General features: G+C 44.6%; 1 protein-coding gene across 2 annotated transcripts in view; it reads left to right on the top strand.

Annotated features, from left to right (window-relative positions):
- The window catches only part of LOC139263875 (secernin-1-like), a 209,372-nt gene that overhangs the window by 133,833 nt on the left and 60,829 nt on the right, over window positions 1-14,710 (top strand). For both annotated transcript variants that reach the window (XM_070879943.1, XM_070879942.1), the window contains exons 4-5: window positions 6,136-6,338; window positions 10,996-11,199. In XM_070879943.1, coding sequence (XP_070736044.1) covers window positions 6,136-6,338; window positions 10,996-11,199 — 407 coding nt within the window. The remainder of the gene's footprint in view (window positions 1-6,135; window positions 6,339-10,995; window positions 11,200-14,710) is intronic.

The following is a 14,710-nucleotide window of genomic DNA, read 5'->3' as shown; positions in this document are numbered from 1 at the left end:
TGCATGTCAGATCTGTTCAGCTTTGACAGACTCGATACCTGGTAAAGAGGCGGGTTGACAATAGGGTTCCGACCTGTCCATCATTTCAAATTTCTCATCTCCAATCCCGTCCTGAGCTCCAGCAAAATTCCAGCCACTACTCCTGTTGTGTATACAGAGTCAGACTGAACACTGAGCTCAAAGTAAAGTGTAACCTTAGTCTTTTATTGCAGGTCTCCAGAGTGCCTCTCCAACGTGTGAAGCCTCCTTAAATACCTGTGCTCCCAAGGGATTATGGGATCCCTTGGGACTCCAGGGGAAGAGCCCTCTGGTGGCTGTACGGAGCAAATACAAGTTCACATATATAACAACACTCTTCCCGCCTCTCTTTCCCCCCCTGCTGCCCCCCGAGCACAGTCAATAGTGTAACTATTTACAATGTGAATCGATCTGGGGCCCTTCTTGCCCTGATTGATCATCTCAGTGTGAAAGCTGGTGTTGTTCAATCACTTGTTGGGCCCTCGCTGGGCTGCTGTGCAGCTGGCCTTGCTGGTCTGCCTGGTGTGTTGGGCCCTGCTGGGCTATTGTGGATGATGAGTTCTGCTTCGTGGTCAACCGCGGTGCCGGTTGCCACTGGTGTGTATGTTGGGGAATCAAAAAAGCTAGGGTCCAAGGTGGGTTGCTCAGGATAGTCCGTGAATCTGAGTTTGATTTGGTCCAAGTGTTTCCGGTGAATGAGTCCATTTGAAAGTTTGACCTGTAACACCTTACTCCCCTCTTTGGCCACGACAGTGCCGGGAAGCCACTTGGGAACTTGTCCATAATTTAATATAAATACAGGATCATTGATTTCAATCTCGCGTGACACATTTGCGCCAGCATGATATACACTTTGTTGAAGCCGCCTGCCCTCTACCTGTGCATGTAGATCAGGTTGAACTAACGAGGGCCTTGTCTTAAGTGCTTTTTTCATGAGCAGTTCAGCAGGTGGGATCCCAGTGAGTGAGTGGGGTCTCGTGCAGTAGCTAAGCAGGACTCTGGATAGGCGAGTCTGCAGTGAACCTTCAGTTACCCTCTTCAAGCTTTGTTTGATGGTTTGCGCTACTCTCTCTGCCTGACCATTGGACGCTGGTTTAAACAGGGCAGATGTGACATGTTTGATCCCGTTACGGGTCATGAATTCTTTGAACTCAGCACTGGTAAAACATGGCCTGTTGTCGCTCAGCAGAATATCGGATAAGCTGTGAGTGGCAAACATGGCCCGCAGGCTTTCAGTAGTGGCAGTGGACGTGCTAGCCGACATTATCTCATATTCAAACCACTTGGAGTACGTGTCTACAATCACAAAGAATATTTTACCCAAGAACGGGCCTGCATAGTTGAAGTGTACCATAGACCACGATTTGAAGGGCCAAGACCATAAACTTAGCGGCGCCTCCCTGGGTACATTGCTTAACTGCGAGCATGTATTAAATCTGTGAAATCAGGACTCGAAGTCGGCATCGTTACCGGGCCACCACACGTGGGATCTGGCTATCGCTTTCATCATTCCGATGCTTGGGTGGGTACTGTGGAGGTCATTGATGAAGGTGTCTCTGCCCTTCTTGGGGACCACTACTCAATTGCCCCACAGAAGGCAGTCTGCCTGTATAGACATTTCATCTTTGCGCCGCTGGAACGGCTTTATCTCCCTGCATTTCCACTGAGACACTGGACCAGCTCCCATGAAGCGCACAGCTTTTGACTAGAGATAATAAGGGGTCCTGGCTTGTCCAGGTTTTGATCTGCCGATCAGTGACGGGTGATTGCTCACTCTCAAATGCTTCCATAACCATGGCTAGATCTGCGGACTGCGCCATTTCCACCCCCGTGGTGGGCAATGGCAGCCTACTGAGACCATCGGCACTGATTTCTGTGCCTGCCCTGTGGCGGATGGCGTAGTTGTATGCGGACAACGTGAGCTCCCATCTCTGGATGCGGGCCGATGCGTTGGCATTTACCCCTTTACTCTCGGAAAATAGGGATATAAGTGGCTTATGGTCAGTTTCCAATTCTAATTTTAGCCCAAACAGGTATTGATGCATTTTCTTTACCCCACAGACACACGCTAACGCTTCTTTTTCAATCATGCTGTCGGATCTCTCAGCCTTAGACAGACTCCTGGATGCATAAGCAACTAGTTGCAGTTTCACAAAATCATTAGCTTGTTGCAATACACACCTGATGCCATATGACAATGCATCACATGCTAGTACCAAACGCTTACATAGATCATACAACACAAGCAATTTGTTTGAGCATAACAATTTTCTCGCTTTTACAAAGACATTTTCTTGGCTTTTGCCCCAAACCCATTCGCCCCCTTTTCGTAGAAAGACATATAGTGGTTCTAGCAGTGTGCTGAGACCCAGTAAGAAGTTACCAAAGTAGGTCAAGAGTCCTAGAAACAACCGCAGCTCCGTCACGATCTGTGGCCTTGGTGCGTTCTCGCTTGCCTCCGTCTTCGCATTGGTGGGCTTGATGCCGTCCGCCGCAATCCTCCTTCCCAAGAACTCCACTTCAGGCATCAGGAAAACGCACTTCGAGCATTTTAACCTGAGCCCCACGCGGTTGAGTCGACAAAGAACCTCCTCCAGGTTCTGCAGGTGCTCGACTGTGTTCCGACCTGTGACCAAGATGTCGTCCTGGAAGACCACTGTGTGCGGGACCGACTACAGTAAACTTTCCATGTTTCTCTGGAATATCGCCGCTGCTGATCGGATTCCAAACGGGCATCTGTTATAAACAAAAAGACCTTTGTGCGTGTTGATGCAAGTGAGGGCCTTCGATGATTCCTCCAGTTCCTGCATCATGTTGGCTGAAGTCAGATCCAGCTTCGTGAACATCTTTCCTCCCGCCAGTGTTGCAAAGAGGTTGTGTCTGCCTTTGGTAGTGGGTATTGGTCCTGCAGGGGGAAACAATTGATAGTTACTTTGTAATCGCCACAGATTCTGATGGTACCGTCTCTCTTGAGGACTGGGAAAATAGGACTGGCCCATTCGCTGAACTCGATCGGTGAAATGATGCCCTCTCTTTGCAGCCAGTCTAACTTGATCTCTACCCTTTCTCTCATCATGTACGGTACTGCTCTCGCCTTGTGATAGATGCGTCGCGCCCCCGCAATTCGGTGGATCTGCACTTTTGCTCCTTGGAATTTCCCGATGCCTGGTTCGAACAGCAAAGGAAATTTGTTTAAGACCAGGGCACACGAAGTGTCGTCAGCGGGCGATAGCACTTGGACGTCGTCCCAGTTCCAGCGTAGCTTTCCCAGTTAGCTCCTGCTGTGCATAGTGGGACCATCGCCCGGTACCACCGCTTGTGCACCGCTCCATCGTACGAGACCTTTACGGTAGTACTGCCGATTACAGGAATCAGTTCTTTTATGTAAGTGCTTAGTTTTGTGCGAACTGGAGTTAAGATTGGCCTTGAGGCCTTGTTGCACCACAACCTTTCGAAAGTCTTTTTGCCCATGATGGACTGGCTCGTGCCCGTGTCCAGTTCCATTGACACTGGGAGTCCATTTAGTTTAAAATTCAGCATTATCGTGGGACAATTCGTGGTGAATGTGTGCACCCTATGTACCTCTGCCTCCTCGATCCGAGGCTCTGGTTTGTCGTGATCCTCCGTGGATCTGTCCTCCTCTGCAACATGGTGGTTTGCAGTTTTAACAGGGTTTGCAGCTCGCCTTCACACTTGGAGGTGTCCCATTGTTCCACAGCCCTTACAAACGAACTCTTTGAATCATCATGAATGGAAACGATGATCACCCCCGCAGTGCCAACAAGGTGTTAATGGCCTTGCATTCATCACCCTTGATGGTGGACTCTGAGTCATCTGCGGATGTGCAGCTGCAGGTATGTGTGACCTGCCCTGTATGTTACGATTCGAAAACATCATCACTTTGTTCATAGTACGTATAGCAGCACTTGTGTGCTGAGAGATTTGCTTTGTATTGTCACTGGTATCAATGAACTCCTGGGCAATCGCTATGGCCTTACTCAAGGTTGGAGTCTCTACAGTCAAAAGTATGGATTTGTGGCCAATGCCAAGTATGAAAAAGTCTCTGAGCATGTGCTCCAAATGTCCTTCAAATTCGCAATGTCCTGCAAGGCCTCTTAGCACGGCAACATAACTCGCCACTTCCTGGCCTTCAGGTGTAGAACCGGTACCTCGCTATCAGAATGCTTTCCTTCAGGTTCAAATGCTCTCTGACCAGTGTGCACAAATCATTGTACGATTTCTCCGTGGGTTTCGCTGGAATGAGCAGATTCTTTGAGGCCATGCGTTGGTGAGTAGGATCGCCCTTCATTTGGCAGCGCTCTCTTCCCCCATCTAGCTCGTTGGCCACAAATATTGGTTGAGTAGCTCCACAAAAGTTTCCCAATCATCTCCCTCCGACAATTTCTCCAGGATGCCCACTGTTTTCTGCATCTTTGAGTTTGCTGTTTGTATCTTGTTGCCAATTGTTGTGTATGGAAAAATAGTCAGACTGAACACTGTGAGCTCAAAGTAAAGTGTGACTGTAGTCTTTTATTGCAGGTCTCCAAAGTACCTCTCCAACCTGTGAAGCCTCCTTAAATACCTGTGCTCCCAAGGGATTATGGGATCCTTTGGGGCTCCAGGGGAAGAGCCCTCTGGTGGCTATACAGAGTAAATACAAGTTCACATATATAAGAACTCCTACTTCAGTTATCACTATTTATGTAGGGAATGAATATTGCTTATTGGTGGAAGTAATAATTTACTATATATTGACATATGTATGCATATTAAACATGCAGGAGATGATTATGAAATGAGGGTGTTGCCCTTGAGTAAGATATAGAAATTATATTGAATGAGTAATTGTTTAAATCGATATTTTCTGGTTTCCATTCATGTTGCTGTTCCATGATTCGAAGTAACCGTGGGATGTGACTTTTTTGCCAAATCTATTGTTTTCAACATTTAAATATGCTTATCACTCCAGCACTGCACAGAGCAGTTCCTTCCAAAGCTATCATGACAACAGCAAGCTTATTCTATTTTGCTTACCTCAAGCTCACGCAATCTGACACACACACATTACTTTATCAATCTTAAGTGAAGCAAAAGCATAGAGGAACCAGACCATACACACACACACACACACACACACACACACACACACACACACACACAGGCAGTCCCTCGGAATCGAGGAAGACTTGCTTCCACTCTTAAAAATGAGTCCTTAGGCGGCTGAACAGTCCAATAAGAGAACCACAGTCCCTGTCACAGGTGGGACAGATAGTTGTTGAGGGTAAGGGAGGGTTGGACAGGTTTGCCGCATGCTCTTTCCGCTGCCTGTACTTGATTTCTGCATGCTCTCGGCGATGAGTCTCGAGGTGCTCGGCACCCTCCTGGATGCACTTCCTCCACTTAGGGCGGTCTTTGGCCAGGGACTCCCAGGTGTCAGTGGGGATGTTGCACTTTTTCAGGGAGCCAACCAGACCAATAGGCCTGCTGGCTGTCATTGGGCATGAGAAAATGATATAACCATCATTGCTTCAGCCTTTGTTGTTATTTAATTCTCTTGTATCCCCCACCACAAGCTTCACCCAATCTCTTTGCAGTACCTGAAAAATTAATTCATCATTGTGTTTTCTGAAACAAACAGAAAAATAAAAGTGTAACGAGTCGAAGAAACATGTCAATTTCCTGTTGGATATATTATATTTATCCAATAAAGGAACCTGATATAGATTCACAGATTATTTTAATATATTTAATTAGCCTTTGATGTTTAACATTTATTTATGAAACAAATGTGTGTTTTAATTTGTGCAAAGTATCAAAACTGGATGGCACAGTGGATTAGCACACTGCACTTTCGGTATGAGTCGGGAAATATCTAAAGGCTCTAAGATGCTAATTGTCATATTGTCAGGTTTGTGTTTTGTTTTTTGAAGCAATAATTTCAATGCTGCATGCTAATTTTTAAGGCCTGCTTTGATTATAGCGGCACTGTTGAGAACAGAATTTTTTTTAAAGCACTTCACAATGAAAGCCATTCCCTAGTAAGAATGTTTTGCAGTACCTTTAGTATCTACTAAATGTCAACCCTTTTCTTTTTCTGCATATTTGGATTTTTCTCAGGCTTGGTTTAGAAAGAGGTGCGACAGCAAAAGAGTCCTTAGATATCATAGTGTCCCTTTTAGAAGAGCACGGACAAGGTGGCAATAATTTTGAAGATGGAGACACACTCCACACATTCCACAGTACGTTTCTCATTGTGGACAGAAAAGAAGCCTGGGTCTTGGAAACTGCTGGAAAATACTGGGCTGCTGAGAAAATCACAGGTTGGTAATTTTCATATGGACTAATGACCAACATTCATAGAATCATAGAAAATTACAACATAGAAAGAGGCCATTTGACCCATCGTGTCCATTCCGGTCGAAAAAGAGTTACCTAACATAATCCCACCTTCCAGCACTAGGTCCGTAGCCCTGTAGGTTATGGCTCTTTAAGTGCACATCCAAGTACCTTTTAAATGTGATCAGGGTTTCTGCCTCCACCATCCTTTCAGGCAGTGAGTTCCAGACTTCACCCAGAGACATTACCTCACACTTTTCTGGATTGAATTCCATTTGCCACTTTTCCCCTGGGTGAAGAAATATTTCCTCATCTCCCCTCTAATCTTTCTACCAACTACTTTATTGACCCCCCTCTGCTAAAGTAAAATAGGTCCGTCCTGTCCACTCTCTGAGCCCTCATAATTTTATACTCCTCAATTAAATCCCCCCCTCAGCATCCTCTGTTCCAAGGAAAACAGCCCCAGCCTATTTAATCTTTCTTCATAGTTAAAGTTTACCAGTCCTGGCAACACCCTCATAAATCTCTTCTGCACGGTTTCTAGTGCAATCACATCCTTCCTGTCATGCTCCACCTCAGTCATGGACACATGACCTCATCTCTCTCATCTGGAGGGAGGAGAGCATGCTGGGAGATCTGAGATGCAGTGATCATGACCATCTTTAAAAAAGGGGACAAGTCCGACTGCGGCAACTACAGCGGAATCTCCTTGTCAGCCACTGGGAAAGTCGTCGCTAGAATCCTCCTCAACCGTCTTCTCCCTGTGGCTGAGGAGCTCCTCTCGGAGTCGCAGTGTGGATTTTGTCCCCTACACGGCACAATGGACATGATTTTCACACCGTGACAGCTTCAGGAAATATGCAGATAACAGCACCAACCTTATACATGGCCGCCTTCGACCTTACAAAGGCCTTTGACACTGTCAACTGCGAGGGTCTATGGAGCGTCTTCCTCCATTTTGGATGCCCCCAAAAGTTCTTCACCATACTCTGCCTGCTCCACGACGACATGCAGGCCGTGATCCTTACCAACGGACCCATCACAGACCTAATCCACATCCGGACCGGGGTCAAACAAAGCTGCGTCTTCGCCCCAACCCTCTTCGCAATCTTCCTCGCTGCCATGCTCCACCTCAGTCAACAAGCTCCCTGCTGGAGTGGAACTAAACTACAGAACCAGTGGGAACCTGTTCAACCTTCGTTGTCTCCAGGCCAGGTCCAAGACCACCCCAACCTCTGTCGTCGAGCTACAGTACGCAGACAACGCCTGCATCTGCGCACATACAGTGGCTGAACTCCAAGTCATAGTCAACGCATTTACGGAGGTGTAAGAAAACATGGGCCTTATGCTAAACATCCGTAAGACCAAGGTCTTCCACTAATCTGTCCCCGCCGCACAGCACTGCCCCCCCCGCCCCAGTCATCAAGATCCACTGCGCGGCCCTGGACAACGTGGACCATTTCCCATACCTTGGGAGCCTCTTATCAACAAGAGCAGACATTGACGACGAGATTCAACACCGCCTCCAGTGCACCAGTCCAGCTCATGGTTTACAGGGCTGTAGTAATACCCACCCTCCTGTATGGTTCAAAGACATGAACCATGTACAGTGGACACCTCAAGGCTTTGGAGAAATACCACCAATGATGTCTACGCAAGATCCTGCAAATCCCCTGGGAGGACAGATGCACCAACGTTGGCGTCCTCAATCAGGCCAGCATTGAAGCACTGACCACACGATCAGCTCCGCTGGGCAGGCCACATTGTTCACATGCCAGACACGAGACTCCCAAAGCAATCGCTCTACTGGGAACTCCTTCACAGCAAACGAGCCAAAGGTGGGCAGAGGAAATGTTACAAGGACACCGTCAAAGCCTCCCTGATAAAGTGCAACATCCCCACTGACACCTGGGAGTCCCTGGCCAAAGACCACCCTAAGTGGAGGAAGTGCATCCAGGAGGGCGCTGAGCACCTCGAGTCTCATCGCCGAGAACCTGTAGAAATCAAGCTCAGGCAGCGGAAAGAGCGTGCGGCATACCATCCCACCCACCCTTTCCCTCAAAGACTATCTGTCCCACCTTTGACCGTGTCTATGGTTCTCATATTAGACTGTTCAGCCATCTAAGGACTAATTTTTTAGTGTGGAAGCAAGTCTTCCTCGATTCCGAGGGACTGCCTATGAATGAATGGTAATGTAGTGACCGGAACGGCACGTATTACTCAAGCTGTTGCCTAACTAGTGTTGTACACAGTTCTAGCATAACTTCCCTGCTCTTATATTCTATACCCCAGCTAAGAAAGGAAAGCATTCAGTATGCCTTTTTAACTACCTTTTCGATTTGTCCTGCTACTGTTAAGGATCTGTGGAGATATATTCCATGTCCCTCTGTTCCTCCACACCTCTCAGTTACCTCCCATTTATTGTGTATTCCCTTGCCTTGCCCCTCCCCAAATGCATTACTTCTCTTTTCTGGGTTGAATTCCATTTGCCACTTTTCTGACCAATTCATCGATATCTTCCTGCAGTCCAGAGCTTTCCTCGTCACTCACACAGCCAATTTTTGTATCATCTGTAAATTTCTTTATCATGCCCTCTACACTTAAGTCTAAATCATTAACATATACTACAAAAAGTAAGTGACCGAGCACTGAGCCCTGTGGAACCCCACTGGAAACAGCCTTCCAGTCACCACAAACTCCCCTTAACCATTACCCTTTGCTTCCTGCCACTGAGCCAATTATGGATCCAATTTGCCACTCTCCCTTGGATCCCATGGGCTTGTACTTTTTTGATCAGCCTACCATGTGGGACTTTGTCAAAAGCCTTGCTAAAATCCATGTAAACTACATCAAATTTACTGCCCTCATTGACCCTCCTTGTTACCACCTCAAAGAGCTCAATCAATTAGTCTGACATGACCTTCCTTTAACAAATCCATGCTGAATGTCCTTGATTAATCTGTGTATTTCTAAATGAACGTTTATACTGTCCCTCAGAATTATGTAAAGACTAATGACAGCAGTGTGATCCATGTAGCTTCAGTTTCCATTTGCCATTGGGTACTTGACAAATGTTGAGCAGAATAAATCTATAAGAGATGGATCAATCATGACATTTCAATTCAATGCAACTTAGCATACTAGACCATAGCCATTATTGAAAGCAAAACAATATTTGCTAAATTTGCCAGTTGGTAAGATTGTACAACTTGTTAGTATAATGCTCATAATCTTGAACAAGTACAGCATTTCATACCCTGTGATTAATTCCACTCTTTCATCATTAAATCAATTGTGTTCTGAGTGCCAGAGCCATAAGCACATGGCCCCCTACTTCCCTGAATTTCTGCCTTGTACCTTAGATCACTTTTGCCTTGTATCAAAGATGGCTCTGATAAAAAAGACAACACTTGTGCATAGAACACAGACATACTGTGTACAGTTCTGCGGAGTACTTTTGTTAGGTTTCCAACTGTCAACACTAACAATAGCTGTGTTTTCCTCAAATGGCATTTTCATTGTTTTGAGTACATCAAGGTACCACAAGTTGTCAGATAAGTATAATTGATTGAAATCATGTCTCTCCTTTAGCATAAATGGTATCATTTTAAAGCATTCATTAACATGTTTAGTGGTGTGAGCTATTAGGAATGATGGGGTGTGCTTACACCACAACGTTAACATCTGTGTGAAGTGATTTTCAATTTGTATCAATACTAAAATAATACTTAGCTGGAGTCCGGGCCCTAGAATTAGGAACTTGCTATCACATGGAGTGCAACTCTACTCTAGTGTCAGAGTTGGTGTAAAAGTGTTGAAACCTGAACTACATCTACCAGTCTCGGACCATTAACTCCAGTCTAAATGAACTTTGCATTTCCTGTCTAAATTATGGTTCACTGGTAGTAACATGATTTATAAAGTTGGATGTGCTTTTTTCCACAAATGTTTAGCCAATTTCTTCCTCATCAGTTGCTGCAGATTTTGCTTTTAAAATTGATTGAGGTGAAAAACATTTCATATGCAGCACAGGTTGCTGAATAGCAATCAGGAGCCGGAGCTCTACCATTTTTTATTTGCCTCTTCAACCTTGAGGCACTAACCTGACTAGGACCAAAATTATTGTACACAAAAAAACCAGGGGCAATGAGGAGAATTTTCTTTACACCGTGCTATAATCTGGAATTCATTGCCTGAAAGGGTGGTAGTTACTTGTTTCAATAGAAATTTTTAAAAGGGAATTGGATATATATTTGAAAAGGAAACATTTGTATGGTTATGGGGAAACAGCAGGGAAATTAGACTATTTGGATAGCTCTTTCAAGGAGCCGGCATAGACAAGATAGATCGAAATGCCTCCTGTGTTGTATCAGTCATGATCTTCCTGGAAGAGATTGGTGAGCTACAGATTGGGATTGAACCCAAGACTTTCTTGGTCTTTACTCACTGTAACACCCATAAAAACTGGGAAACCAGAATGCATTTTATAACCAGTTCAAATAAACAGTAAAAAGTATATCTGGAGCAGTTTAAATCTGTGCCTTAAAACTTCATTATGTGGTAACTATTCTCATTACATGAACCAGCCATTTAAATAAAGTTTTTGAAATTAATTCATGCAAATATCTGTTTTGTTAATAGAAGGCTTGAGGAGCATTTGTAACCGATTGTCTATAGCTACCAACATTGACGCAGAGCATCCTGAGCTTAGAGCTTATGCCCAGAGTCAAGGTTGGTGGAATGGAGAGGAGGAATTCAACTTTAGTGCAGCATTCTCGCCACCAGGAGCAGATGAGGCTTTGGGTCACCACTGTACTGGCAAAGAACTTCTACAGAAACAAGCAGGTGGGTGAGAGCCTTACTATGGAGCTTGTAGGATCGAGAACTATTTCTTTAGTGTAGTATGGGGTAGTAAAGACTTGCAATGTAGTAGCTGGGTTGTGGATGGTTAGATAGAGAAGATACATCTGAGTTGTGGATCATTTAAGAAAATAATAGTGTTGTGAGCTGCTTAACTTATGACGTCATGACACAATTAAGTTACATTGATGAAAAATAGTTCTCTTACACCTGGTCTATAGTACCAAACAGCCCTGAACATCTGTTTTATAGAGGTGAGAGAAGGAAACCGTGCAAATGAGGCACGCAAAACCACACTTCTGTAAGTGCAATGGCGCTGCAGCATTTGTACCTTACTTCCATCTCTGAACTTTGTTTCCTGCAACAAAAATAATTGTGATGTCAGCTGCTGTGGGCCTTTAGACCCTGCAGTAGCACACTATTTGTTGTTTCCATTCAGAGACACTTGGAGCTCACCTAAAATATTATGAGGCTGACTCTCTCAAAATTAGGGCAAGATCATCACTAATGCCGCTATGAATTGAGCTCTGCCTCCCTTCTGACTGGGCTCACACCAGGTTAGAAAATACATGTTGCTAAAATATTTAATCACAAGGGCTGTCAAGGCTGAGCCTGAACCCATCCTCACCAAATGTACAGAGATCAATGGAAAGTGATTAAAAGCAGGAACCCTGACTTTTTGCCTGAGGACATGAGCTATTGTAATGACTGCACCACCTTGCTGAGGGCATTTAATTTGGTAAAAGCCAGCGCTCAAACCTAGATTACCTATCTGACTTTAATTTTGCCTTAAACTGTGAGTGCGCATTTTCTCGCTACCCAAGATGGCAGAATAATGGACCAATTTACAAGGGTAATACTATTGTCCAGATTTCTTTACAGTTAGCATAATACATAGAGTTCCAAGCATCTATTGAATACACTTCACATCTATTTCAAAGTACCTTTATCATAATTTTCTATTTAACGTTTTTGTCTGATCTGTGTAGATGCAGAATCACCTGTCTTCCATTTTGAATTTTAGTGGGGAAAAAAGGGAACATTTTTAAAATCCCAGCTATTTTAAAACCAAAGATACACACCTGTCCATTTGTTACAAAGTATGTACCCACTAACCCATTTGGGAGTTCCTGGTATATTTCTATTTTTCTAAGTAATAATATTTAGTCCATGTTGTCTCTCTTGTGGTGTCTTCTGTTGTATGATTTCAGGATGGCTGATGCATTGATACCATTACTACTGCAGTTTATCTATTGATGTCACTGAAGCTAAGTCATTAATGAAAGGTCCCATTCTTCACAGAAAGGGCCTTTGTAAAGTGAAACTGGAACTGGAATGATGAGTACAGACCTAGCTGTCCTAGCATGTGACTCAGATGAAGGGATACTCCTGTCAACAATACCATCAACAGCTTGCATTTATATAGCACCTTTAAACGTCGTAAAATATCTCAAGAAGCTTCACAGGAGCATTATCAAACAAAATTTGACTCCGAGCCAATAAGGAGAAATGAGGACAAAGAGATAGGTTCTAAGGAGTGCCTTAAAGGAGAAGGAGGAGGTTGTGAGGTGGAGAGGTTTAAGGAGAGAATTCCATAGTTTAAGGCCTAGGCATCTGAAGGCACGGCTGCCAATGGTGGAGCCATTAAAATTGGAGATGTGCAAGATGCCAGAATGGAAAGAGCGCAAAAATCTCTCAGGGTTGTACAGCTGGAGAAGGTTACAAAGATAAGGAGAGGCGAATCCATTGAGGATTTGAAAACAAGGATGAAAATGTTTTTAAACGAGGCATTACTGGACTGGGAACCAGTGTAGGTCAGTGAGCACAAGTGTGATTGGTGAACAGGAATTGATGCAATTAGGATATAGGCAGCAGAGTTTTGGATGAGCTCGGAAGTTTATGGAGGGTGCAAGATGGAAGGCCAGCCAGGAGAGCATTGGAGTAGTCAAATCTATAGGTAACAATAGCATGGATGCGGGTTTCAGCAGCAGATGAGGTGAGGCAGGAGCGGAGACGGGTGATGTTATGGAGGTGGAAATGGGCAGTCTTTGTGATGGAGTGAGTATGTGGTTCGAAGCTCATCTCGAGGTCAAATTAGACACCAAGGTTGCAAATGGTCTGGTTCAGCCACAAACAGTTGACAGGGATAGAGTCAGTGGCTAGAGAACCGTATTTGTGATGGAGTCCAAAGGCAATGGCTTTAGTCTTCCCGATATTTCGTTGGTGGAAATTTCTGCTCATGCAGTACTGAATGTCAGACAAGCAGTGTGACAAATCAAAGGCTGTGGAGGGGTCAAGAGAGGTGAGGGAGAGTTGGGTGTCACCAGCGTCCATGTGGAACCCGATGTGTTTTCAGATGATGTCGTTGGCGGACAGCATGTAGACGAGAAATAGGAGGGTCCAAGAATAAATCCTTGGTTTGCAATTGCTGTGGGTCGATTTTAATTTTTGGTGGTGAAGGAAAAGTGGATCGGTCGCCTTCATGTGCCACGTCTGATTTTAGTTTCCATCGAAGTCAATGAAAAGGAAAATCAAGTGTGGTGTTTTAACATGTAGCCGATTCACTACCGTCAGGTGTTGACCATTGCTGAAAGTGAAAATCTACCCCATGATACCTAGTCTCGCGTGTAATTGCATTAGCACATGATTCATAGCCCATCAATCCACACTTTGGTCGTTAAATTGTAGAATTATGGAAATATGCAATGCTTGCTGAATACTATTAACTTTGTAAATGCTCCTGCAAATCAGTGTTCTAAGAAAGCATGGGGGAAAAAATCTACCAATTCATCCTTCTAGTCTAATTTCAATCATCCATGTAACTTCCTCACATTTAATATCATCCACATACTTTATATGTATCTTCGACTGTTCCAAACTATCTCATCTTCATAAAACTATACAGATCAGAAAACTGACAGTTTATGGAAAACTCAAATTAACTACTGTTATTTATGGTCAAACTGTTATATATGTGAACTTGTATTTGCTCTATACAGCCACCAGAGGGCTCATCTCCTGGAGTCCCAAGGGAGCACAGGTATTTAAGGAGGCTTCACAGATTGGAGACCTGCAATAAAAGACTAAGGTCACACTTTACTTTGAGCGCACAGTGTTCAGTCTGACTCTTTCTTCATACATAACAACTGGCGACAAGATACAGAGAGCGAACACAAAGATGCAGAGAACAGTGGGCATCCTGGAGAAATTCTCGGAGCGAGATGATTGGGAAATTTTTGTGGAACGACTCGACCAATACTTTGTAGCCAACGAGCTAGATGGGGAAGAGAACTCTGCCAAACGAAGAGCGATCCTCCTCGCTGTCTGTGGGGCACAACGTATGGCCTCATGAAGAATCTGCTCACTCCAGCGAAACCCACAGAGAAATCATACAACGATTTGCGCACACTGGTCCGAGAGCATTTGAACCCGAAGGAAAGCATTCTGATGGCGAGATACCGGTTCTAAACCTACAAGAGGTCTGAAGGCCAGGAAG

The sequence above is a fragment of the Pristiophorus japonicus genome, chromosome 5 (genome assembly GCF_044704955.1).
Source record: "Pristiophorus japonicus isolate sPriJap1 chromosome 5, sPriJap1.hap1, whole genome shotgun sequence".
In the NCBI taxonomy this organism is placed as follows: domain Eukaryota; kingdom Metazoa; phylum Chordata; class Chondrichthyes; family Pristiophoridae; genus Pristiophorus; species Pristiophorus japonicus.
This window is presented reverse-complemented; position numbering and strand designations above follow the sequence as displayed.